The sequence below is a fragment of the Sorex araneus genome, chromosome 2 (assembly GCF_027595985.1).
Source record: "Sorex araneus isolate mSorAra2 chromosome 2, mSorAra2.pri, whole genome shotgun sequence".
NCBI lineage: Eukaryota > Metazoa > Chordata > Mammalia > Eulipotyphla > Soricidae > Sorex > Sorex araneus.
In genome coordinates, this window is record NC_073303.1 from 244,321,177 (window position 1) to 244,343,948 (window position 22,772).

The 22,772-nt window shown below is 63.7% G+C and overlaps 1 protein-coding gene across 4 annotated transcripts in view; it reads left to right on the forward strand.

Annotated features, from left to right (window-relative positions):
- The window catches only part of DOT1L (DOT1 like histone lysine methyltransferase), a 32,173-nt gene that overhangs the window by 4,942 nt on the left and 4,459 nt on the right, over positions 1 to 22,772 (forward strand). For 2 of the 4 annotated variants that reach the window (XM_055126587.1, XM_055126590.1), the window contains exons 2-25: positions 2,612 to 2,655; positions 7,229 to 7,303; positions 9,127 to 9,190; positions 9,283 to 9,511; positions 10,626 to 10,720; positions 11,065 to 11,127; positions 14,184 to 14,239; positions 14,783 to 14,862; positions 15,192 to 15,260; positions 15,375 to 15,481; positions 15,713 to 15,754; positions 16,710 to 16,823; positions 16,905 to 17,139; positions 17,217 to 17,330; positions 17,526 to 17,617; positions 17,881 to 17,982; positions 18,089 to 18,226; positions 18,679 to 18,804; positions 19,026 to 19,465; positions 19,560 to 19,683; positions 19,815 to 19,958; positions 20,505 to 20,598; positions 20,750 to 21,512; positions 22,656 to 22,720. In XM_055126587.1, the coding sequence (XP_054982562.1) occupies positions 2,612 to 2,655; positions 7,229 to 7,303; positions 9,127 to 9,190; positions 9,283 to 9,511; positions 10,626 to 10,720; positions 11,065 to 11,127; positions 14,184 to 14,239; positions 14,783 to 14,862; positions 15,192 to 15,260; positions 15,375 to 15,481; positions 15,713 to 15,754; positions 16,710 to 16,823; positions 16,905 to 17,139; positions 17,217 to 17,330; positions 17,526 to 17,617; positions 17,881 to 17,982; positions 18,089 to 18,226; positions 18,679 to 18,804; positions 19,026 to 19,465; positions 19,560 to 19,683; positions 19,815 to 19,958; positions 20,505 to 20,598; positions 20,750 to 21,512; positions 22,656 to 22,720 (3,475 nt within the window). The remainder of the gene's footprint in view (positions 1 to 2,611; positions 2,656 to 7,228; positions 7,304 to 9,126; positions 9,191 to 9,282; positions 9,512 to 10,625; positions 10,721 to 11,064; positions 11,128 to 14,183; positions 14,240 to 14,782; positions 14,863 to 15,191; positions 15,261 to 15,374; positions 15,482 to 15,712; positions 15,755 to 16,709; positions 16,824 to 16,904; positions 17,140 to 17,216; positions 17,331 to 17,525; positions 17,618 to 17,880; positions 17,983 to 18,088; positions 18,227 to 18,678; positions 18,805 to 19,025; positions 19,466 to 19,559; positions 19,684 to 19,814; positions 19,959 to 20,504; positions 20,599 to 20,749; positions 21,513 to 22,655; positions 22,721 to 22,772) is intronic. The other 2 variants (XM_055126588.1, XM_055126589.1) reach the window with 2 other exon arrangements.

Consider the following 22,772-nt stretch of genomic DNA (forward strand, 5'->3'; position numbering starts at 1 on the left):
TATGTATGTTTGTATTACTGGCAGCAGCTGTAGGTGTGTGTGTGTGTGTGTGTGCGCGCGCGCGCGTGCGCACTTGCCCGTGTGCTGCCTTTGGGGTGCCGCTGTGTTCTGTTCTCGTGTGCACAGCCCCCAGGGAGGGCCCCCAGTGCAGCCTGATGGATTCTGCAGCTGCGTCATTCTCGGGATCCCTGGGTCTCCGGCAGCCCAGTGCAGCCCGGCCTCCAGGGGGGGGGGGCCGTGGGCCCTGACTTTGAGCTGCTTGCTGAGGGGCTTCCCGAGGCTGCCTTACAGGACAGGTGTACTCTCCAGCCCCCTCACCCCACGGCTGAGTCACAGCCCCCAGGGCCGAGTCACCAAATGTGGGGGCATGGGGGACCCAGGAACCTGGGTGGCTGACTCAGCTGCCGGCTCCCCCGGGATGGAACAAAGGTCAGCCCTGACACCAGCTGGCCCCCTGCCCCTAAGGGGGGGCACATGGGCGGGTTCCGGGATGCAGTGAGTTGTGGACTCACGGGTGCCTGCTGTGTCCTCGCATCACCCGGATTGCTGAGCTCCGTTGTCATAGATACGCAGCACAGGCCCCCCCCTTCCGTGATGATGGTGGATTGGGGGCTCCCCACGTGGGGGGTGCAGCTCGTGTTCCTGTTCTGTGATGGGCCGGGGTGTCCCTGTGTGTTTGGGGGGCACAGGTCGCTCCTATAGCGGGAGACCCCAGCGGGAGAGCAGTTCTGCATGCCTGTGTGCGGGGCTTCCTGGGCGGGTGCTGGTGCTAGGTGTGACAGGGGCTTGTTCTGGGTGTATTTGTGCCGTCACTTCTTTGTGACATTTTTTTTTCATTCTTTGGACTGGGCTCGAATTTGGGGCCTGTACGGAGGCGCCCCGCTGCGGCCCCTGATATTGTCAACTCCAACTTCTCCTGAGGTTGCACACCATTGTTTCGGGGGCACCGGCAGGCCAGTGGGTGGGGGTGGGGGCCTGGGGCGTTGCTGGCCCGTGGGGGCTCAGAGGGGCAGTGGCCTGTGTCATCTGGGTGCACAGAGGGGGTGCTGCCTGGTGGGGGCAGCTGGGAAGCTGAGGGCCTGGTCCCCGGCTGGCCAGAGAGCCAGGGTGGGGGGGGGTGGGCTGGGTGTGTGAGCCCGAGGGAGGCCCCTGCTGCTGCCCTCTGGCCCCACCACGCCCCCGCCAGCAGCCAGCAGGGGCTTGATCCCTGGCCCATCCCTGAGGGCTGCAGGGGACAAGGGTCACCTAGAAGGCGGATTGGGCTGGAGTCCTCCAGGTGGTGCCGGCCTCGCCTCCTGCTACAGGGTCAGCTCTGCCTGTGCTCTGCAGGAGCTGCCTGTGATCTGCCGTCCCCATGGGTTCCCTCAGGAAGGCGGGGAACCCCGAGCTGGAGCTGGGCCACCCACAGCGTCCCCTTGAGGCCTGCACAGGGAAGGGCGTGGGGGGGCACACCCAGCGGTACTCAGGCTTACTCTGGGTTCAGTGCTCAGAAATCACTCCTGGCAGTGCTCGGGGGGGCTGTGTGGGGTGCCGGGGTTTGAACTGGCTCTGCCACGTGCAAGGCAGAGGTGCTGCCCACTGTGTTCTCCGCAGCTTCTGGGCCGTGTGGTCGGATCCAGGGTCTCAGCCTTGGCTTCTGAGGCTCCGAGCTGAGGCTTCCCCGGCCCCTCAGTGAACATCCTGTCGTTTCCTGCTCCAGCCCGGGGACCTCAGCATCTTCCCAGTGCAGAGGGCTAGGCAGAGGGCACCACTGCCCCCACCCGGCCCCATGCCCTGGGTCTGGGGCTGCTGAGGCCAGGCCCCAGGGCAAGGCTGGTCTGACCCTGAGATTCATCCCGAGACACAGGGACCGCAGAGACGTGTCCTGAGTGCTCTGGGTAGGGTAGAGCAGCACAGAATTTCCGGCAGAAAAAAACGGGGAAACTGGCCCAGTGACCTTTCAGGGCTAAAAACCCTCTCTGTGGGTGCCCGGCTCGGGGAATTCCTAGTGGGCACAGGTGGGGATGGGCACTGTCAAGTGTGGGTGCCTCTGGGGGTGGGCACTCCCAAACAAGTGTATACCCACTTGGTGTGCCCGGATAGTACTTACTGCTGGATGGGTGTGGTCTGACCTTGCTGGATGGGCATAGCATCGCTTGATGGGTGTGGCCTTGTGGGATGGGTGGGGCATTATCTGGTGGGTTGGCCTTGTGGGATGGGCGGGGCTTTGCCTGGTAGGTGGGTGGTGCTGCGGCATGGGCGTGGCTCTGCCGGTTTTAGGCACTGAGACCTTGTAAAGGGACCAGCTGCCCCCGGAATGTGTGCCTGGGTTGGGAGGGAGGGGATAGATACGACATCACTGCCCTTACCCCCCACTGCCCGCCGGGGAGGGATCTTGTGGTGGGAAACAGCCCTGCCCGGACTGGCATGTCCCCCAGATCAGGGTCTCCCCGCAGAGCCCCTGATTGTGGGCCGCCCATCTGTCACCCGCCCTGTGGTGACTGGGAACTCCGTGGGTGGAGAAGGAAGAGCTGGGAAGGGTGTGGGTGCAGCGCCCCTTCTCCAGGGACCATCATCCCTGGTGGGCGCAGGGCTGGCCGGCCGCCTCTGAACCCTGTCCTTTGCCTTTCAGGACAAACACCATGATGCTGCTCACGAAATCATCGAGACGATCCGGTGAGCAAGCGAAGCGCAGCCCCTGGCGGGGCAGGCCCGGTGGGCGTGGCCACACACGGGCGTGGCTTGCGGGGAGGCGTGGCCTCCTGTATGGGCGGGGCTTGGGGGCCTAAGGGGCTTGTGCAGGGTTTGGGACAGCATAGGCAGATAGTGGGGTGGGTTCGTGGGGGCCTGCGGTAGGCTGGATTTTAGGGTTGGGGGGTTGGGGCGGGGATCTGGTGGGAACACTCTGAGACTATGGGACTTAACAGAAGACGTAGGAACTCCTGGGCCAGAGCCTCAGCTGGGGTCTTTGGGCTGTCCAGGAGATGGGGGTGCATGTGGAGAGCCTTTCCAGAGCTCAGACTTTGTGGGTTTGTGGGATCCTTGATTGGGGAGATGCTTCTCGTCATCGCTGGGTCTCAGGGTGAGGCCCTGTGTGGGGGGCTGGGGCCAGGCCCCGCTCTCCCCAGCCTGCCTTTGCGAGCACTGCCCTGGTCTCTGGGCTCTCTGCGGAAGGGCGCGAGTGTAGCGTCTGCCTTCCCAGTCATTAGCGTGTCTGATTTCCCAGACGGATGCGAGTACTGCACCCCGCAGTTACTCCTGCAGACAGCCTCGCCCGGGAACAGGGCTCCGTCTGGAACAAGGCTGTCTCAGCAGCAGGTCTTGCTGGGAACGAGGCTTTAGCTGAGCTCGGCTCATGCCGGGCGCTGCCCCAGCCTGTGAGCGTTCATCTGTCCGGTCCTTTGCTGTGTGGTGGGCATGCCGAGGGGCTTTGGGAGGCCCCTCATGTGGAGAGGTAGGGGCGATTGCAGAGGTAGATAGGGTCCCCCTGAGCCCTGTCTCCTGGAAGGGACTGTCATCTTCATGGGGTTCCTAAGAGGCAAGGCAAAGCCAGGGCTCGGAGTACATGCTCCAGGCCGGTGCCTGTTCCCCAGACTACGAGTGTCACCCTTAGCCATTGTGCTGGGGGGCCAGGCCTCTGGTCTGCTGGCCCCTGAGATGGTGGCCCTGGCAGCAGGCTGCCTCCGCCTGCACTGACCTCTCGGCTTGGCTTGGGGGGCCACCTGTGTCAGATGGGCGTGGGGCAGATCACTGGGCCGCTGTACTTCGCTTCCCAGGTGGCCCCCGTGCTCTTGACCTCACCGCACGGTGGTTGAGGGGCGCAGCGGGAGTGCTGTGGCTTGTCCAGCTGCCTCATACCGCAGTGGGGTCGGTCCGACTGAAGGGTGAATGCCGGCTTTTAATTTTACAGTGAGTTTTTTTGGGGGGGCAGGGCAGGTTGCGGCTATGCTCTTTGGTGTTTGGGATACTCGTGGCTCTGTGCTCAGGAGGGAGCCTTTGGGGTGCTAGGGATCGGGGCGGACTGAGGCCTGTACAGGCTAGGGGCTCCTGCACTCCCAGCCCCGTTGCTTCTTTCCCTTTTTCCTTCGTTAATTTTATCCCATTCCTTTTTTTTTTTTTTTTTTTTTTGCATTTTGGGGTCACATTCGGTGATGCTCAGGGTTTACTCCATGCTCTGCACTGAGGAATTACTCCTGATGGTGCTTGGGGGGGCGGAGGGAACCATATGGGACCCGGGAATCGAACCCGGGTTGGCTACGTGCAAGGCAAATGCCTTCCCTGCAGTCCTATTGCTCAGCCCTCCCCCCACCTCCCCACTGCTTTTTTTTTGGTGGGGGGGGGTCACACCCGGCAATGCTTAGGAGTTACTCCTGGCTCTCCACGCAGGAATCACCCCTGGCGGTGCTCAGGGGACCCTGTGGGATGCTGGGAATCGAACCTGGGTCGGCTGCGTGCAAGGCAAATGCTCTACCCGTTGTGCTATTGCTCCAGCCCCCTCTCCCCCCATTGCTTTTTAAAGAAACTTTGTTTTTTGTTTTTGGGCTATACCTGGCAGTGCTCAGGGCTTGTTCCTGGCTCCTGGGATGACCCCTAGCAGGGTTGGGGAACCCAATGGGATGCTGAGAATCGAACCCAGGTCAGCTACGTGCAAGGCAAGTGCCTTCCCCGCTGTGCTGTTACTCCAGTCCTGCTTTTGTTTTTATTTCACTCTTACTTTGATTTAATTTTACTGATTTAACTTGAGGGGCGTCTTCCAGGTGTGGGTGGGGGGCGGGGGGCTAGGAGGCTCTCCTGGAGCTTCTTGGCCAGCCGGGCTTGGCTCACTGCTTGGCTCCTGCCATGTCAGTGACCGTGGGGCTCCCCTGTGGCCACCCTCAGAGGCCTCCCAGGCCACACCCGACAGGGCTGAGGATCGAACTTGGGACACTGTGCAGACTGGGGGTAGTGGGGGGAGCCTCTCCGGGTGTTTCCTGGGCTTCCTGCCGGGCCTATGTATGGGGTTCGGAAGGGCTTGCAGCAGAGAGGGGGGGCCAAGCTGTGGCATGGGCCGGGGCTCCCCGGAAGCCGGCGACAGCAGCCCCAAGGTTCCTGTCAGTCTGGGGAAACTGCAGCCTTCAGAGTTACAAGGATCACCTCGATTATTCACAATAATCGAAGTTTTTTTTTTTTTTATTGTTGGTAGGTTTGTGGGCCCCACCTTTCCCGGTGGGTTGTCAGATAGCGGGTGAACGGGGGCGTCTTGCCTGGGCGGCCCCCCTGTCCCCTCCATTGGCATTGTGATCCCGTCTCTTGGTCAGACTGCAGCTTTCCCTCCTTACTTTTATTTCCGGTTTGGGCAGGGGGCACTTCTGGCCACACCCTGGCTATGCTCAGGGCATCCTCCTGGCTCTGCACTCAGAAATCGCTCCTTGCTGTGCTCAGGGGACCATATAGGGTGAACCTGGCTTGGATGCATGCAGGACAAAGCACCCTCCATGCTGTACTATCTCTCAGCCCCTCCAGGCTACTCTTGGCAGTGTTTCAGGACCATGCAATGCGGCGAAAGAATCTAGGCCTCCTGCACACAGATCATGCACCCCAGGGTCCTCCCGGCCCTGGCTAGAAAGTCTTTCTTGTCCGCCTCACTTGGCGGTGGCTGGTTGTCCGGCCCGAGGGGTTTGGGTGAGGGGGTTTGGGCTTGTGAGGGCCCTGGTCAGTTTTTAGACATGGACGCCAGCCCCAGCCTGGGCCCCTCTCCCTGGCACCCTCCGGGATGTGCCGGAGGGGTGGGGTCCAGCCGGGGTGGTGGAACCTCCAGTCTTTAGTCTGCGAACACTATGGGGCTGCTCTTCCTTCCCCTTCTCCAGTGCCCTCCTGCTGGCCTTAGAAACACTGGGTCACCCCCGCTGTTTCTTGGGACGGTCCCAGCCGGTTGCCCCCGTGCCTCGCGCAGCTCACCGTGTTCTCGAGGCTTCTGTGCAGATCCCTTGGCCAGGGCCTGTGTCCAGGGATGGGTTTGTGTGGTCCTCTGCCGTCTCAGTGGGTCCAGGGACGCCCAGCTCTGCCCGTGGTGGCTGAGGTTTCTGGCCAGGCAAGGGTCCGAAGGGGAAAATGTTCCTGGAGGAAGTGCAGCCCGGACAGAAAGGGGCAGAGTTAGCCAGGAGCCGAGGGTGTGCTGGAAGGTGGCCCCACACACCTGTGGAGCTTGAGTTGGAACTTCTGTGTGCAGGGGGCTGAACCCTCCCACATCTGGACCGAGTAGTCACTCCGCCGCCCAGCTATGTACCCTGCCACGTTTGCAGGGGCCTGGGGGTGGGAGCTGGACCCGAGGGCAGGGGCGTTAGCTGGCCCTGTGTGTGTGTGTGTGTGTGTGTGTGTGTGTGTGTGTGTGAGTGTGTGTGAGAGAGAGAGAGAGACAGAGACACAGAGACAGAGAGACAGAATGCAAGTGTGAGTATAAGTGTGAGGATGTGAGGGTTAGTGTGCGAATGTGCGTATGAATGTTCGAATATGAGTGTGAGTACGTGTGAATGTGAGTGAGTGTGACTGCGTGTATGAGATTATAAGAGTGAGCATGAATATGTGTGTGAATGTGAAACTGAATGTGACAGTATTAGCATATGAGTGTGAATAAACACGAGTGTGTGTGTGATAGTATTAGAGTAGGAGTGTGAATATGTGTGTGTGAATGTGAGAGTATGAATGAATGTATGTGTGTGTGTGTATGAAGGTGAGAGTGTGTGATTGTATGTGCGGGAGTGGGTCTAGACCACTTCCTGCAGTCACCATGTGACCCTGTTTCTTCTTTTTTTTTCTTCTCCTTTCTGGGACTGAGCGGAACTGGGGTGGTACTGGGGCGTGGGGCTCTGTCCTCCTCCCCAGGGCGTGGCTGTCTCGTGTGGGCGCCCTGGTCAGCCTCTGCCTGCACGCCTGCCTCCTGGGTCTCGGCCCCTCCCCTCGCCCCATCAGCTCTACACTGCTGAGTCCCTGGGGGTTGGCTCTTTCCCTGGGGGTCCCCTGGTGATTTCCTCGCAATGCTTGTCTGTCGGGGTTCAGTCCTCCTCCCTGTCGGTCACTCTTGTTGGCCAGGAAGAGCAGTCACTTCTGGCTCGGGCTTGAGCCTTTCGCTTCACTTGGAACAGGAGGGGCTGACCATGGCCACCTGTGGCCACTGGCAGGGCTGCGGGGGTGGGGGCGCCCCAGGAGTGCTGCGGGCCTTCTTCTCCCGCCGGGGCTCCCCCCATTCAACCTTTGCTGCGTCTGCTTCCAGGTGGGTGTGCGAAGAAATCCCAGACCTCAAGCTGGCCATGGAGAATTACGTCTTGATCGACTACGATACAAAAAGGTGAGCATGCCGGGCACCCCTTACCTGCTGCTGCCCCCGTATTTGCTATCTATCTATCTATCTATCTATCTATCTATCTATTTATTTATTTATTTCTTGCTTTTTGGGCCACACCCGGTGATGCTCAGGGGTTCCTCCTGGCTCTGCACTTAGGAATTACTCCTGGCCGTGCTCGGGGACCATATGGGATGCCGGGTGGAACCTGGGTCGGCCACGTGCAAGGCAACCCCTCCCCGCTGACAGACCCCATGGCAAGGGTCTGTCTCCTCCTGCGGTGCCCGTGCTGGCTGGTAGCCCCCACACCCGGGGCCGAGAGGGCCAAGGTGGGAGCTCACTGGGCCCTTTTGCTTTTGTTTTGTGGTGGTGGGGCCGCATCCCGCTTACTCAGGACTGATTCCTGGCTCTGCATTCAGGGATCCCGTGGGATGCCAGGGATTGAACCCGGGTCAGCCCCCTGCAAGGCCAGCGCCCGCCCCACTGTGCGATGTCTCTGTTCCCTTGGTATTTCTTGTGTATGTGTTTTGAGCTGTATCCGGGGGCTCCTGGCTCTTTAGGATGTGCGGGGGGTGATGGGGAGGCATTCTGCACCAAAGCCTGAGCCCCTGTCCATGCTCCGGCCCTTGCACCTGGCTTTAAACACCAGAGGAGGGGCCTGATCAATAGTCCAGCCAGGAGGGTGCCCGCCTTGCGTGCAGGCGACCCGGGCTCAAATCCCGTTATCCCATAGGGTCTCCCAAACCCTGAGTGAGTAGCCCCTGAGCACAGAGCCAGGAGTAAGCCCTGAGCAAAGCCGGGTGTGGCTCCGAAACAAAACAAATAAAGAGATATATGATCAATTGGTGGCAGTTCCAGGCTGCTCCTTCCCAGTGTGACTGGGACCACATGTCTGTCCTGCCTGAGGACGGCTGGGCACCTGCTGGGAAGGATGCCTTGTTCCATGGGCAGGGCCGGGCCTCTGCCCCGAAGTTTTTGTTTTGTGGTGGGGCCGCATCCCGCTTACTCAGGCCCAGCTGGAAGGGGAGTTGTGAGAGGGACATGCACACCTGTCCCTTACGTCTGGGGCTCCTGCCTGGGCTTGGCCCCCAGGCCCTGCTCCCTGTTCCACTATAACCCCGATCCCAGCCCGTCTCCGGCAGGGGCCACTGCCTGTGCCCTCTCGCGATGACTTGTGTCACCCCTTCTCAATTTTCCATTCTGGAATTCCTGGCAGGGGCTCGCCACAGTGCTCAGGGCTCTGAGGCAGTGGGTGGGGGCATGGGCTGCTGGGCCCTGGTGTGGGGGGTCCCTTCTCTCCTTTAGAGAACTGGCCGACCCCCTGTGGCCACCGCCTGACCCTTGCAGGAGGGGCCACTGGTGCGGAGTAGAAAGAGACCCAGTGCTCCCCTTCCACACGGACCCCCAGGTGCTCCCCTTCTACGTGGACCTCCATGTGCTCCCTTCCACTCGGATGCCCATGTGCTCCCTTCCATCGGGTTGGCACGGGGCTCCCCGTGCTCCCGGCCTTACTGGCGTCTGGGCTCTCTGGGCACTGTGGGGTGTGAGCGGCTTTCCTGAGCCCCGCTGGAGGCAGGTGTCCCCGTGATGGTATAGACACCCCGAGACACTGGGTCAGGGGAGCTGACCCGCGGTCCTGATGTCACTGGCAGGCGTGTGGCGCTCGCCCTCAGGACCGGGCGTGAAGCCGGGGGGTGTGGGTGGTCCCGGCACCTGGGGGTGCTCTGGTGAAGGTGCCCCTCGGGCCGGGGCTGGGCAGCTGGGGAGCAGGTGGGGAAGACAGGGGTCCCCATGCTCAGCCTGAGCTGGGGTGCCCCCTTGTGTTGCAGCTTTGAGAGCATGCAGAGGCTCTGCGACAAGTACAACCGGGCCATCGACAGCATCCACCAGCTGGTAGGTGCCCAGGGAGCCGCCCACATTCCCGGCTGCACGCGGGGTCCCGTGGCTGGCGGCCTCAGCAACCCTCCTCGTTTCTGTGTCCGCAGTGGAAGGGGACCACGCAGCCCATGAAGCTGAACACGCGGCCGTCCAACGGGCTCCTGCGGCACATCCTGCAGCAGGTGTACAACCACTCCGTGACCGACCCTGAGAAGCTCAACAACTACGAGCCCTTCTCCCCCGAGGTGTATGGCGAGACGTCCTTTGACCTGGTGGCACAGATGATCGACGAGATCAAGATGACCGAGGACGACCTGTTCGTGGACCTGGGCAGTGGTGAGCGGGTGCCCCGGGACACCCCCTGGGACTGCCCAGGTCTTCCCTGCGCACTTGGCTGTGTGCACCGGCGCCTGCCCCTGGCCCACAGCTGGCCCGCGTCATCCTGCCGCCCCGGCCCGTCCCCCCGTGGGCCACGCTGATGGCCAGACTCTGATTGCTATATGTGGGGCCTGTCACGACCCTTGGGGCGGGTGCCCTGTCCCCTTGTCCACACCCGGCAGTGCTCAGGGCTTCCTCCTGGCTCTGTGCTCAGGGATCTTATGCAGGTCGGCCACGTGGGAGGCAGGCACCCTCCCCTCCGTGCTGTCACTCCAGCTCCCATTCCAGGCACCTGGCTGCCCCAGGAAGGGGCTGTGATGGGGCCAGAGGTGACTGCTGGTGGGGTCCACAGGGTCGCAGCTCATGTGACTGACGTACCCCACCAGCTGCACACTCGGCTTTCCGAATGTCATATGCTGCTCTTTCTTTCTCTGCTCTCTCTTTGGGCCAGACCTGGTGGCGCGTGGGGGCTGCTCCCAGCTTAGTGCTCGGGCCAGGCACTGCATGCAGAGTAAAAACTCCAGCCTGTCCTCTGAGTCATCTGCGCGCCCCCTTTCCTCAGCCCAGGGCATAGGGGTTTTTTGTTTGTTTTGTTTTGGGGCCACATCCGGTGTGCTCAGGGGTTCCTCCTGGCTCTCTGCTCAGGGATCGAACCCAAATCAGCTGCACTGTATCTCTCTGGCCCTGTGTAGGTTCTCGCCTTTGTTTTACCCATCCTGTGCCTTGTTTTGCGGCTTCCTGTGTCTCCTGACCCCACTGACCACCACGGCCTGGGGTCTCCTGCTACCCCCAAGCCCCCAGATCCCAGCAGTGCTGTGCTGAGCTTTTCTGATGAGCGAGTCAGACAGGGATCCCCCCACCCCTGCCATCTTCCTTCAACCCTGAAACTTGGGCTAGACTCTGGAGAGCAGGAACACCCTGTTTCTCGACACCCATCCCTGGAAGGTGGAGCACAGCTCACTGCCTGGGTGGGGTGGCCTGTGACCCCTAGCCCCACAAAGCCCCTCTTGAGGAGCCTGTCCTGGTCCGGGATGCTGGGCTGTGTCGCCTACTGAGCTTCTTTTCTCCAAAGGTGTGGGCCAGGTGGTGCTGCAGGTCGCGGCGGCCACCAACTGCAGGCATCATTACGGCGTGGAGAAAGCCGACATCCCGGCCAAGTACGCGGAGGTGAGTGCTTCCGGGCCAGCCCGCCTGTGCGTGGGCGCGCATGCTCGCATGGTGGCGTGTACGCGTGCATGTATGGTAACTCCTGCGAATTTCCTGCTGGGTTTCCCTGCTGAGACGCAGGCTGGTGTGCTAGGATGGAAGGATGGGGTGGGAGCTCTGAGACCCCCATTTCCAAACGCGCTGCCTTCCTGAGCGTCATTCCCCTCTCCTGCTTGAGCTGGTTGTGTCCACCGAGATGGTAGGGGCCAGCATGTGCATGCGTGCGTGTGTGTGTGTGTGTGTAGGGGGTTAAGGGGCCTTCCCGCCCAGACATCTGTGGGTGACACACTGCCTGCCTCCTGCAGACCATGGACCGAGAGTTCCGGAAGTGGATGAAATGGTACGGGAAAAAGCATGCAGAGTACACAGTGAGTGCCCGGCCCAAGCCCCGCCCCGGCCCTAGCCCCGCCCACTGCTGTCCAGGGCGAGACAGACACCAGGCAGCCCCGCCTACTGCCTGCTGTGCCCCCCTCCTGCCTTGGCAGCCCCACCCACCACTGCCCAGGGTGTAGCCCATGGTCCCCCGGCCTTCCACCCCGAGCCTTTGCCTCCCTTTACCCCTTGTCAAGCCCACCGTTGGGGCCCGCACACATACACCCCCTGAATCAAGTAGGTGTACTATTCCTTCATGGCTTTACCCAGTGGGCCCATGCCTGTGGGTCCCTGCTTGGCTGCAGTGGGCAGGAGGGGCTGCAGCAGGGTGCGTGTCTTCACAGTGGCTTCGGTGGGCCGGGGGCAGGTGCTGACCCCCCCCCCCCTTGCTGGCTCCCTCCTGCAGTGCTGCGTCCGGGGGAGAGCCTAGAGGGGCCAGAGCGTTGGACAGTGGGGACAGCACTGGCTTTGTGGACAGCGGGTCTGGGCTCAATCCTGGCTGCCCATAGGGTCCCCTGAACACTGCCAGGGATGATCTCTGAGCACCAAGCCATGACTAACCCCTTGGTGCAGCTGGGTATAAGCCCCAAAACATAGCCCTGGTGGGTGCTCTGGAGTCACATCTGGGAAGCTCCAAACTTCCTAGGGGGCCCTGGATGTCTGCAGCTGCTCTGCCTGCCTCTCAGTGCTGTCTCGTCTTAGCTCGCTGCACCAGTCAGGGCCTTTGGCGTGTTCCCCTGCGCCTCCCCTGAAGGTCTGGCTCTGCATCGGTGAGGGGGCGTCTCTGGGCTGAGTCTGCACAGACTGAGTTCAGGGCTCCCCTTGCAGACCCCGGGCCTTGGGACCCAGGCTCCCCTAGCTGATCTGGCCTGCTGAGGCCGTCCAGGCAGGGCTGCTGGCTGACCCCTCTGTCGGGGCCAGAGCGCTTAGACAAAGGTAGGGTTCTTGCTTTGCTCGTGGCTGACCCAGGCTCTGTCCCTGGCCCCTCTTGACATATGGCCCTCTCTGCCCTGCAAAGGATGATCCCTGAGTGCCAACCAGGAGTCAGCCCTGAGCGCCACTAGTTGTGACCTCAGAACCCTCCAAGCCCCAGTTAAGCGGAACACATCCTGCTTCCAGTTGGGGGCCACCCAGTTCAGGCACTGAGTTCAGAATTCTGTTCTGGCCCCTGGAGGCCTCCAGTGCTAACCGGGTGCAGCACTGCCTCTGGTGGCTTCGGGAGGGTGAAGGAGGCGGCTGCTGGGCCCCCCGCTCTGGCCAGCACCAGCCCCAAGGTGCTGCCTGGCTTGGCGTGTTTGGGGTCAGGGGGCCTACGGAGGGTCTGTGCCTCCCCACGTCCTCTGTACTCGAGGGCTGTGGTGCCGGGGGTGTGTGTGCTCAGGCTGGAGTCCAGGGGCGCCCGGACGTGTGGCCTGGCGTGAGCGTGGACCTGCTTCCTGTGCGGTCTGCGGGGCGCCGGCTTGGCATGTTGAGTGCTGCAGGCTGCCGCGCCCAGGCGCCCGGCCAGCTCCGGCTAAAAATAGCGCATGTCCCGCCAGCCCAGAAGGCACAGCCAGGCCTCCTGCCATCACCGCCGCTGTGTCCCCGCGTGTCCCCACGCTTCCGGGCCAAGCCCGCCTCCTGCGAGGCTCCGCTTCGGGCTGGGCCCCCGGAGGCTGGGGGCACCTCTAGCGGGGCCTCATCCTGGGAGAAGGGGCTGGCGCTGAGGGACTTCCTGGGGGCGCCCCCCGTGGACGCTCGCTGGGACGGTTGGTGGGTGCCGCTTCGTGCCCCGACTCCTGGAGCGTCGGGCAGTCGCTGGGCTGCTCTTTACTAGTTCTGGAGCCAGCCAGCTCGGGGTGCGGTGCTGGGGCATGTCCAATAGGACCTCCCCCCCCCCATCCCTGACCCCAGTCAGTGGGCTTGTGGCCCCAGGACACACAGGCCGGAGGTCATGGGAGAGACCAGCGGGTGTGGGTGGCCCAGCCCAGCGCGGCCCTAGGGTGAGGGCAGGGGAGTGACCACACCGATTGTGTGCTCCCCGCCCTTCCCTTCCCTGCCAGCCCTTGGGAGGACTTCTTGAGGGTGTTTGGGAGCACGGTGGCCCCTCTCCTAGGGGCCGGAGTGATGCAGTGCTTGCTTGGCATGCGGTCAACTCGGGTTCAATTCCCAGCGCCCCATAACATCTCAGCAGTAATCCTCGAGTACTGCTGGATGTGATCCAAAGCCAAAAAGTAAATGAATGGATAGCTAAAGTCTTCTTAGGAGTGAAGAGCCAGAAGCAGGCGGACCCCTGCAGCCCCCAGGAAGTGGGGGCCAGGATCTTTCCCTTCTGCTCAGTCCCCTGCCCCCACCCTCGCCCAGCCATGCCGCACCCAGGGCCCAGCCTGTTCCTGTGGACAGTGGCTCCAGGCCGGCGGGAGCCCGGCTCAGCGTGTGATCTTGGGGTGCTCTGGGGGCCCCCTCCTGTTCTCTGCAGGGTCGGGCCATCCCGACCATCTCCCGGCACCCTGCAGGGCACAGACATGGGTGAGCAGTGTGTGGCCTCACCCCTCCAGCCCCTGAACACACTTCTGATCTCCGCAGGGAGGGGCCTCTTCCGGAGTTTTCCATCCCTGGAGTCCTTCCCTGTGTGTGAGGTCCCGGGGATTGGGCTCTGGGGGTGCCCACGCGCCCCTGCGCCCCTTCACTGCTGTCCTGGTTGTGTCCTGTGGAAGAAGCAGGTTGCTCCTTGCTCTGGGGTGGGGAGGGATTTGCTCCCCCAGAGGAGATGTGGGTTGATGACGGTCCTGTGCGTGTGTGTGGGGCCTGGGGGACTCCAGTGGCCCTCGGGTGCTCCACACAACCACGTCTCCCCACGCAGAAGTGCGGGAACTCCCGGCCTCCTGGGTGACCCTGACTCCCCCCTCAGCCCTGTCTGCGTCCTCCACCCCGATTGGCTCCGACCATGTGGGCGTTCAGGGAGGAGGGGGCCTCCTCTGTCCCGTCCTTGCCTCTCTGTCTCCTCCAGCGGGTGGGCAGGGGCGCTGCCCTCCGCCAGACCCCTGAGCGGGCCTTTCCCGTTCCCTTTCAGCTGGAAAGAGGCGACTTTCTTTCAGAAGAGTGGAGGGAGCGAATCGCCAACACGAGGTATGTTGGGGGGCTGCCGGGCAGACCCTGTGGGGTGCCTGCCGGGCAGACCCTGTGGGGTGCCTGTGGTGGTTCTCCTGGGCAGGGACGCTGTATGTGGAGGCTTGGGGACCTGGGAGGGGTGCCAGGCTGAGCCAGTTTGGGCAAGGGCCCTCCCCAGGTTCTCATCTCCCCACCCGGGGCTGGACAAGAGCTTGTGTGCTGGTACCCTTTGCCCTCCCCTGCCGGACTGGGGGGCGGGGTGGACTCTCAGCAGGTGGCCCAAACCCTCATCCCCCCAAAAAACCTGGCCTTCTTCCCAGTTGACTGGATGGAGGCTGAGGAGGGTGGGGGTGGGGCAGGTGGCGATGATGGCAGTGTGGGCAGGTGAGGTGCTGAGAGGTGGGAGATGCTGGACGTAGGCAGCCTGGGCATGCAGGCAGGTGGAGGTAGTGCGGGCTCCGGGTGGGACTGGGGGGAGGAAGGGTCAGTGGGGGGGGGGTCTGCGTGCGTCTGGAGTCTTGCTGGCTGGCCCGGTCACTGAAGCGGAACATTGCCTTACAGTGTTATATTTGTGAATAACTTTGCCTTTGGTCCTGAGGTGGATCACCAGCTGAAGGAGCGGTTTGCAAACATGAAGGAAGGTAGGGCCTTTGCTGCCTGAGCAAGCGCCTCATCCTCGGGGCTGTGGGCTGCTAGCCCGGGGCTCTAACCTGGGGCCTGGGGGGCTTGGGGGCCTGGCATGGCCCTTCTGGGGGTGCTGTGCAGGTTGCCTAGCAACGGGGCCTTAGGGTCAGAGCCTTACCAGTGTAGAGTCTTGCCCACAGGTTTCACAGGAGAGTGATGAGCCTTTGTTGCTGGCTGGTGCTTGACCGTGTGTGTGTGTGTGTGTGTGTGTGTGTGTGTGTGTGACACACGTGCACACAGATGGCTTCCTCTGCTCTGACCGGCAGCAATGGGCTTTCTGTTTCAGGTGGCAGAATCGTGTCCTCGAAGCCCTTTGCCCCCTTAAACTTCAGAATCAACAGCCGGAACTTGAGCGGTAAGAACTGGTCCTCACCTGTGTCGTTCGGGTCCTCGGGCCTGTGTGAGCGTGGGGACACCTTGCCCCCACAGCTCTCCACGTGGCCTGAGTGTGCATGTGGCTGTCACACAGACATTGGCACCATCATGCGCGTGGTGGAGCTGTCCCCGCTGAAGGGCTCCGTGTCGTGGACGGGGAAGCCAGTGTCCTACTATCTGCACACTATCGACCGTACCATAGTGAGTGCCGGTGGACAGCACAGTCCAGCTGTGCCCCCTCCCTGCCCCAGGCCGTCCCCAGAGGTGTCCTGGGACCCTGTCGGTCTCTCTGGGTGGAGACCAGCTGAGCCCACATCAGGGTGCTGGGGGTCTCTGACAGGGGCGGGAGTGGTGGGATGTGGAGGCCTGCGGGTGGGCGGGTCCCTGACTGCTGACCAGACTGTGCCTCTTTTCTCTACTTTCCCTTTTTAGCTTGAAAACTATTTCTCTAGTCTGAAAAATCCCAAACTCAGGGTAAGCGGAGCTTCTCTCCTCAGCCGCAGGCGTTTGGGGATGAGAGGCACTGTGGCTCTCTGAAAGGGGACGCTGGCTGCCAGGAGGGCTGGGATTCGGGGGACATGTTGGGGGGCTGGCCTGGAACTGCTTGATCAGGGTGGGAGGCTAGGCTCCCTGCCCCTTGCCTGCCTCCAAGGCAGAGTAGGCCATGTGATAATGGACCCTTCTGGGGGCGCCGGCCATGAGGGACTGGGGCTGAGGGAGTGGTCTGAAGGTGGGGTGGTGATTGGGGTGGGCAGGTGTCGCCTGGAGGCAAGGCCAGCTGAAGTTGGGGTGGGGGGGGCAGGGCTGGCTGAAGTTGGGGGCGTGGTTTAGGCAGACTGAGGTGGGGGCGTGGCCCGAAGGTGGGTGGCTTGTGCGCATGCTTTGACAGGGTGTGTGTGGTAGTGGGTATATCTGAAGGGGGCCTAGGGGACCGGGTTGGGCGAGGCGCAGGGACAGGGATCGGGACTGAGGGGTGCGGATGGGCTGTGGGCTGAAGGGGGCTGAGGGGTGCGGATATGGGAGCTTGAGGGTAGGGGTTGGGGAGTGGGTCTGAGGGGCGGGAGTGGGGGTGTGGTCTGAGGGGTATGGGGGCTGAGGGGCGGGGTTGGAGTGTGGTCTGAGGGGGGTGGGGGCTGAGGGGCGGGGTGTGGTCAGGGGGTGTCGGGGGCTGAGGGGCGGGGGGGTGTTGTCTGAGGGGGGCTGAGGGCCGGGGTTTAGTCTGAGGGGGTATGGGGGCTGAGGGGTGTCTGAGGGGGAATGGGGGCTGAGGGGTGGGGGTGTGGTCTGAGGGGTATGGGGCTGAGGGGCGGGGTCGGGGTGTGGTCTGACGGGTGTCTGAGGGGGTATGGTGTGGGGCTGAGGGGTGTCTGAGGGGGTCTGGGGCTGAGGGGCGGGGGCGGCGCCCCAACTTGGCGGCATCTCCCCCCAGGAGGAGCAGGAGGCTGCGCGGCGGCGGCAGCAGCGGGAGAGCAAGAGCAGCACGTCCACGCCCACCAAGGCGCCCGAGAGCAAGGCGGCCGCCGCGCCCGTGGACGCGCCCCTGGTGAGCCCCGCGCCCGCCCCGCCGGCGCCCATGCGCCCCTCGCCCCGCCCTGCCGCTCATGCCCCCCCCCCCGCCCCCCAGGACTCTGGTGCTGAGGAAGAGAAAGCCGGGGCGACCACCGTCAAAAAGCCATCCCCCTCCAAGGCCCGGAAGAAGAAGCTGAACAAGAAGGGGCGCAAAATGGCGGGCCGGAAGCGGGGGCGCCCCAAGAAGCTGAGCGCGTCGCACCCCGAGCGCAAGCCCCGCAAGGGTCAGACGCCGCTGGAGCTGCTGCACGCGCAGGCGGAGCCGCCGCCCGCCTCGCCCTCACCCCAGGGTGCGCCGCGGGTGGGGGTGGGGTGGGGTTGGAGGTCGGCGGCCCGCTGGGCGCTGACAGACCCCCTCTCCCCTCAGATGCCTACAAGTCACCTCACAGCCCCTTCTACCAGCTACCTCCCAGCGTGCAGCGCCAGCCCCCCGACCAGCTGCTGCTGGCCCCCACCCCGCCCGCACTGCAGAAGCTGCTTGGTGAGCGTGGGGGAGCGCAGGGGGGTGCCAGGGGTCCGCAGGGGGCCGGGTGGGGGGCCCTGGAGGCTGCTCACCGCCACCCCCCAGTGGCCGCGTCGTGCGGTGCAGGGGAAGGCTGAGGGGAGCCCGTGTGTCCCCGCGGTCCCCGGGAATTAGGAACCTTGTGTTCTCACCCAACCCCACTTCCCCCCTCAGAGTCCTTCAAGGTCCAGTATCTGCAGTTCCTGGCCTACACCAAGACCCCACAATACAAAGCCAACCTGCAACAGCTGCTGGACCAGGAGAAGGTGCTGCCCCACCCCCACCCCCCAGTCCTCCAGACCCCCCTCCCTCGGGCCCCTGCAGCTGGCTCTGGGCCTCCCATGGGAACGCGTGGCCGTGGTAGTTCCAGGCTGGAGCTGGGCTTGACAGCCCTTGTGGCGTCAGTGTGTCCTGGCAGGCAGTTCCGGTGTCCTGACCCGCATGCACCCCCCCCCCCAACACACATACACACACACACACACACACACACACACACGTCTTCTGAAACGCCCAAACGCCTTTCCCACAGGAGAAGAACGCCAGGCTCCTGGGTGCCGCGCAGCAGCTGCTTGGCCACTGCCAGGCCCAGAAGGATGAGATCCGGAGGCTCTTTCAGCAGAAGCTGGACGAGGTGGGGTCGCGCCCGTCCACAGGGGTGGGGAGGTGGAGAGAGCTGGCCCAGAGGAGCCTCCTTGGCTGCCCCCCCACCCCCCATGACCACCACACTGTGTTCTCAGCTGGGCGTGAAGGCGCTGACCTACAACGACCTGATCCAAGCACAGAAGGAGATCTCGGCACACAACCGGCAGCTGCGCGAGCAGACCGAGCAGCTGGAGAAGGACACGCGGGCACTGCGGGGGCAGAGTCTGCAGCTGGTGGGTGGGGGTGTGGGGACCCCAGTGTCAGCATCTGCTGGGTGGGGGTGCGGGGGCCCCAGTCTGCAGCCAGTGTGTGGGGGCTCCAGGAAACCTAAAGCCTATCAGGTTTGTGAGGAATAGTGTCCGAGAACCTAAAGCAGGGGTCCTAGGGGACCCCAGAGCCTGTGTCTGCTGGGTGCATGGCTCAGGGGTCCTTGAACCTGGGGTGGGAGGGCCTGGGAGACCCTGGGCTCCCCTCCCGAGGACAGACTTCTTACAACCTGCCTCCTTTTGCACCGGACCTGGGGCCTCCTGTCCACTGAGACAGGAGGGGGCGTCACGGGCCAGTGGGGACATCAGCCTACTGCCATGCTGCTCCCCTGGGACTTCTCGTGGGGTGGGAGGGGACTGGGGAGCGCTGTGTCCCTGGGGCTGCCCTCTGGACCTCCCCGTCCCGTCCCGTGGTGTAGCTCAAGGCTCGGTGCGAGGAGCTGAAGCTGGACTGGTCCACGCTGTCGCTGGAGACGCTGCTGAAGGAGAAGCAGGCGCTCCGCAGCCAGATCTCCGAGAAGCAGCGGCGCTGCCTGGAGCTGCAGGTGCGGGCTGGGGTGGGCCCCTTCTCCCCGATCCTGTGCGGGTGAATCTGGATCTGGCCCCGTGGCTTGCTTTGAGGGGTCTGCACAGCAGGTCTAGAAAGGTGTCTGCTGGGAGGCGGAGGGCTTGGGTGCACCATGTGACCCCCGACCCCCGGTGGCCTTTCTCCGCCAGAACCCCCCCCCCTTGGCAATGGGGACTGACCCGCCCCTTCACATTGCAGATCAGCATCGTGGAGCTGGAGAAGAACCAGCGGCGGCAGGAGCTCTTGCAGCTCAAGTCATGCGGGCCCCCCGACGAGGGCCTGGGCCCCCAGCCCGGCCGGCTGCCCCCGGAGTTGGACGCCTCCAAGTTCTCCCTGGCACCCTTTAGTGGCTTGAGCCCCGAGCTCTCCCTCAACGGCCATGCGGCGGGCTACGAGCTCTGTGGGGCACTCAGCCGGCCCCCCTCCAAGCAGAACACCCCCCAGTACCTGGCGTCACCCCTAGACCAGGAGGTGGTGCCCTGCACCCCCAGCCACGGCGGCCGGCCTCGCCTCGACAAGCTGACAGGCCTGGCCCTGCCCGACTACACCCGCCTGTCGCCCGCCAAGCTGGTACTGCGGCGACACCTGAGCCAGGAGCCCGCAGCTGGTACCAAGGCCTCAAGCGAGCTGCACCCCCGGTGAGTGAGGCTATCCCCGGAATGGGAGATGGGACACTGGGGGGGAGTTGCTGCTGGCCTGGAGGGCTCCCGCCAACAGCTCGTTTGACCCCAGGGCCGAGCACGCCAAGGAGACTGGGAGCCCCGGCCTGGCCAACGGCATGAAGCTGAGCCCACAGGACCCGTGGCCTGCGTCCCCCGGGGCCCTGCCCACAGCCGGGGAGAAGGGCAGCGAGAAGGTGAGGAGGGCGGGCGTGACCCCTGAGAGGGGTGCAGCAGCACCATCGACCTTGGGCTCAGAGCTGGTCTGGGGCAGGTGAGCGTGCCGGGCGCCCCGCCCCGCCGTCAGCAGCTGCTGTGGGGTCCGCAGGGTGTGAAGGAGCGTGGCTCCAGCAGCAGCGGGGAGGCCATCACCAGCCTGCCCGTCAGCATCCCGCTGAGCACGGTGCAGCCCAGCAAGCTGCCCGTCAGCATCCCCCTGGCAAGCGTGGTGCTCCCCAGCCGTGCCGAGAAGGTGAGTGTGGTGGGCAACTACAGACCTGTTTGGGGAGATGGGAAGGGGGGCAGTGGGGGGCACAGGGGAATCCCGTTGCCCCTGCTTGGCGGAAGCCGGAGGGCCGTGTTCCAGAGACGCAGGACACACCACAGCACTTGCGTGGGGTGCTCAGTGTACTCCGGAACATTCCATGAGCTCACAGAGAAGTCCCGTCCCCATCAGTGTCGAACTGTCTGCTTCTTGTCTGGACAGGACCTAATCCTGAGGGGCAGGGGGAGTGGAACCTTGGGGGTCTGACTGTCCCAGATCCCCCTGGGGTCAGGACTACCCACATGATACAGGGGTCAGCTGCACTACCCTTACAGCTGCAGGGCATTCCTTGGTCCACTCTGGGGTGGGGTACTTTGTGTTCCGGGACAGCCCACGTGCAGGTTTGGGGTGGTCCTGGCCAGGATTCAGCTTGGTGTTTGTCTGCATGCCCCAGTTCTCTGCTGGCCTGGAGCCCACCATGCTCCGTGCCCACGTCTGGGCCCTGGCAGCTCAGCCGTCCTCTTCCCCCCACAGAGAAGCACTCCCAGCCCAGTGCCCCAGGCCCGGGAGGCCTCCACGCTGGACAAAGGGGGTGCAGGCAGCAAAGGCCTGGCACAAGTGCCCGCAGGTAACGTCCCCCTTACCGACCGCCTCTGCACTTGGTGCCCAGTAAGCAGGAGTAAGGAGGGGGCAGGTTGAGAGGTGGGGGTGGTTTCTGCAGGGAGTGGAGGGCCTGTGAGGTACCTCGGGGATGGCTGAACTCTGTGTCTTTCCCGCAGGCTTCTATGCGGGCTCAGTGGCCATCAGCGGGGCCCTGGCGGGCAGCCCGGCCTCCCTGGTGCCCGGGGCCGATCCCTCGACCTTCGATGAGTCCTCAAGCTCAGGGAGTCTCTTTGCCACCATGGGCTCTCGCAGCTCCACCCCGCAGCACCCACCACTGCTGGCGCAGTCCCGGGGCGCGGGCTCCATCTCCCCGGCCCACCAGCTCTGCACCAGCCCCCGGCTCGGTGGCGCCCTCCAGGGCCCCCTTCCGGACCCCGGCAAGGGGGAGCTGCCAGCGGAGGCCAGCTGCTCAGACCCCGAGAGTGACGCCAAGAGACGGATCGTCTTCACCCTGGCGGGCGGCGCCAAGCAGTCACCCTCCCACAAGCACAGTGGGCTGCCTGCGGGCGCCCCGGGCCACGGGCCCGACAGCCGCAAGCGAGGCCGCAGGAAGAGGGCAGCAGCAGCGGGCACCCCCAGCCTGAGCTCGAGCGTGTCCCCCAAGCGCCGGGCCCTGCCAGCCGTTGCCGGCCTCTTCTCGCCGTCGTCGGGCTCCCCGCTGAACCTCAACTCCATGGTCAGCAACATCAACCAGCCCCTGGAGATCACCGCCATCTCGTCCCCCGAGAGCTCGCTCAAGAGCTCCCCCATTCCCTACCAGGATGACCAGCCCCCCGTGCTCAAGAAGGAGAAGCCGCTGGGCCCGAGCAACGGCGCCCAGTACTCGCCGCTCACCTCGGACGAAGAGCCGGGCTCTGAGGACGAGCCGGCTAGTGCCAGGTGAGGCTCCCTGGGGCAGAGACGCGGGACGAGCACTCCCTTCACTCCTGCCCGCCCCCTGCCCCCCTGCTTCTTATCTCGGGGAGGAGGGGCTCCGCCAGGATGTGTCCCGGTGTGTCTGACTTTTGTCTCAGACACAAATGTTGGGCCAGAGCCATGCTACAGGGGGTAAGGTGCAGGCCTTGTTCATGGCCACCCCAGTTCCATCCTGGCACCCCATAGGGTCCTCCGAGCCCCACCAGGAGAGATTCCCGAGTACAGAGCCGGGAGTTACTCCTGAGCATCACCAGGTGTGGCCTAAAAACCAAAAACAAAAACGATGGATGTCGTAGCTGGGGTTAGCGTATCCTTCCTCTTCAGGGCTGAGAAAGGGGGTGCCAAAGAGCAGATGGGGTGACTCTGTCCTTGTATGTGGCTGACTCTGTTCAGTTCCTGGCACTGCTTAGGGTCCCCCCAAACTAACTCACCAGGGCTCACTCCTGAGCACTGAGTGGCCAGATGCAGAATGGCTGAGAAAGGTCCAGAGGGGGGAAACGGGGGACATGGCCACACACACATTGTGTGTGTCATCTGCTCATGGGCACCGCGGAAGCTTCTAGGTGCTGAGCACATGCAGCTGTGAGCCCTGCTCTGTGGGTCGGGGGTGGGGGGTGCTGGGACATGACAGTACAGGGGACCTTCCCCTGGACCTCCCAGCCTGGCCCCTCCGTGCTGAGCACTCTCACCAGGCTCCATGGTCCGGTTTCCACCAGTGTCACCAGCGTCCCCTCATAGTGGCTGCCCCTGGAGGCCTCACCCACTTCATTCACGTGTGCGCCCTCTGGTGGCCAGCATGCCCAGCTCACCCCTAGGACGAGCGAGGTCTTTGGCCTCTTTTGGAAGCACTGCAGCCCTGGCCCCTCTCTGTTCTTGTGTCCGGCTGAGTCAGGGCCCATCCGATGCCCAGGTCTCCTGGCAGCTGTGTCTCTGCCATCCATGTGCACCAGGGGCACAGATGCAAAGACCAGTGTAAGGGGCACTGGGACCACTCGGGGCAGACACTCCAGGCTACCCTGGGAGATGTGGCCCACCAGTGGGCCCGGGATCTGGCCCCGGTGTGGGCAGAGCCCGAGGCTCACACGCTGACATGCTCTGTCCACACAGGATCGAGAGGAAGATTGCAACCATCTCATTGGACAGCAAGTCGCCCCCAAAGTCCTTGGAAAATGGTGAGTATGGGGTGGGGGGCACTCCCTGCCGCCAGCCTTCCCCCAACAGACA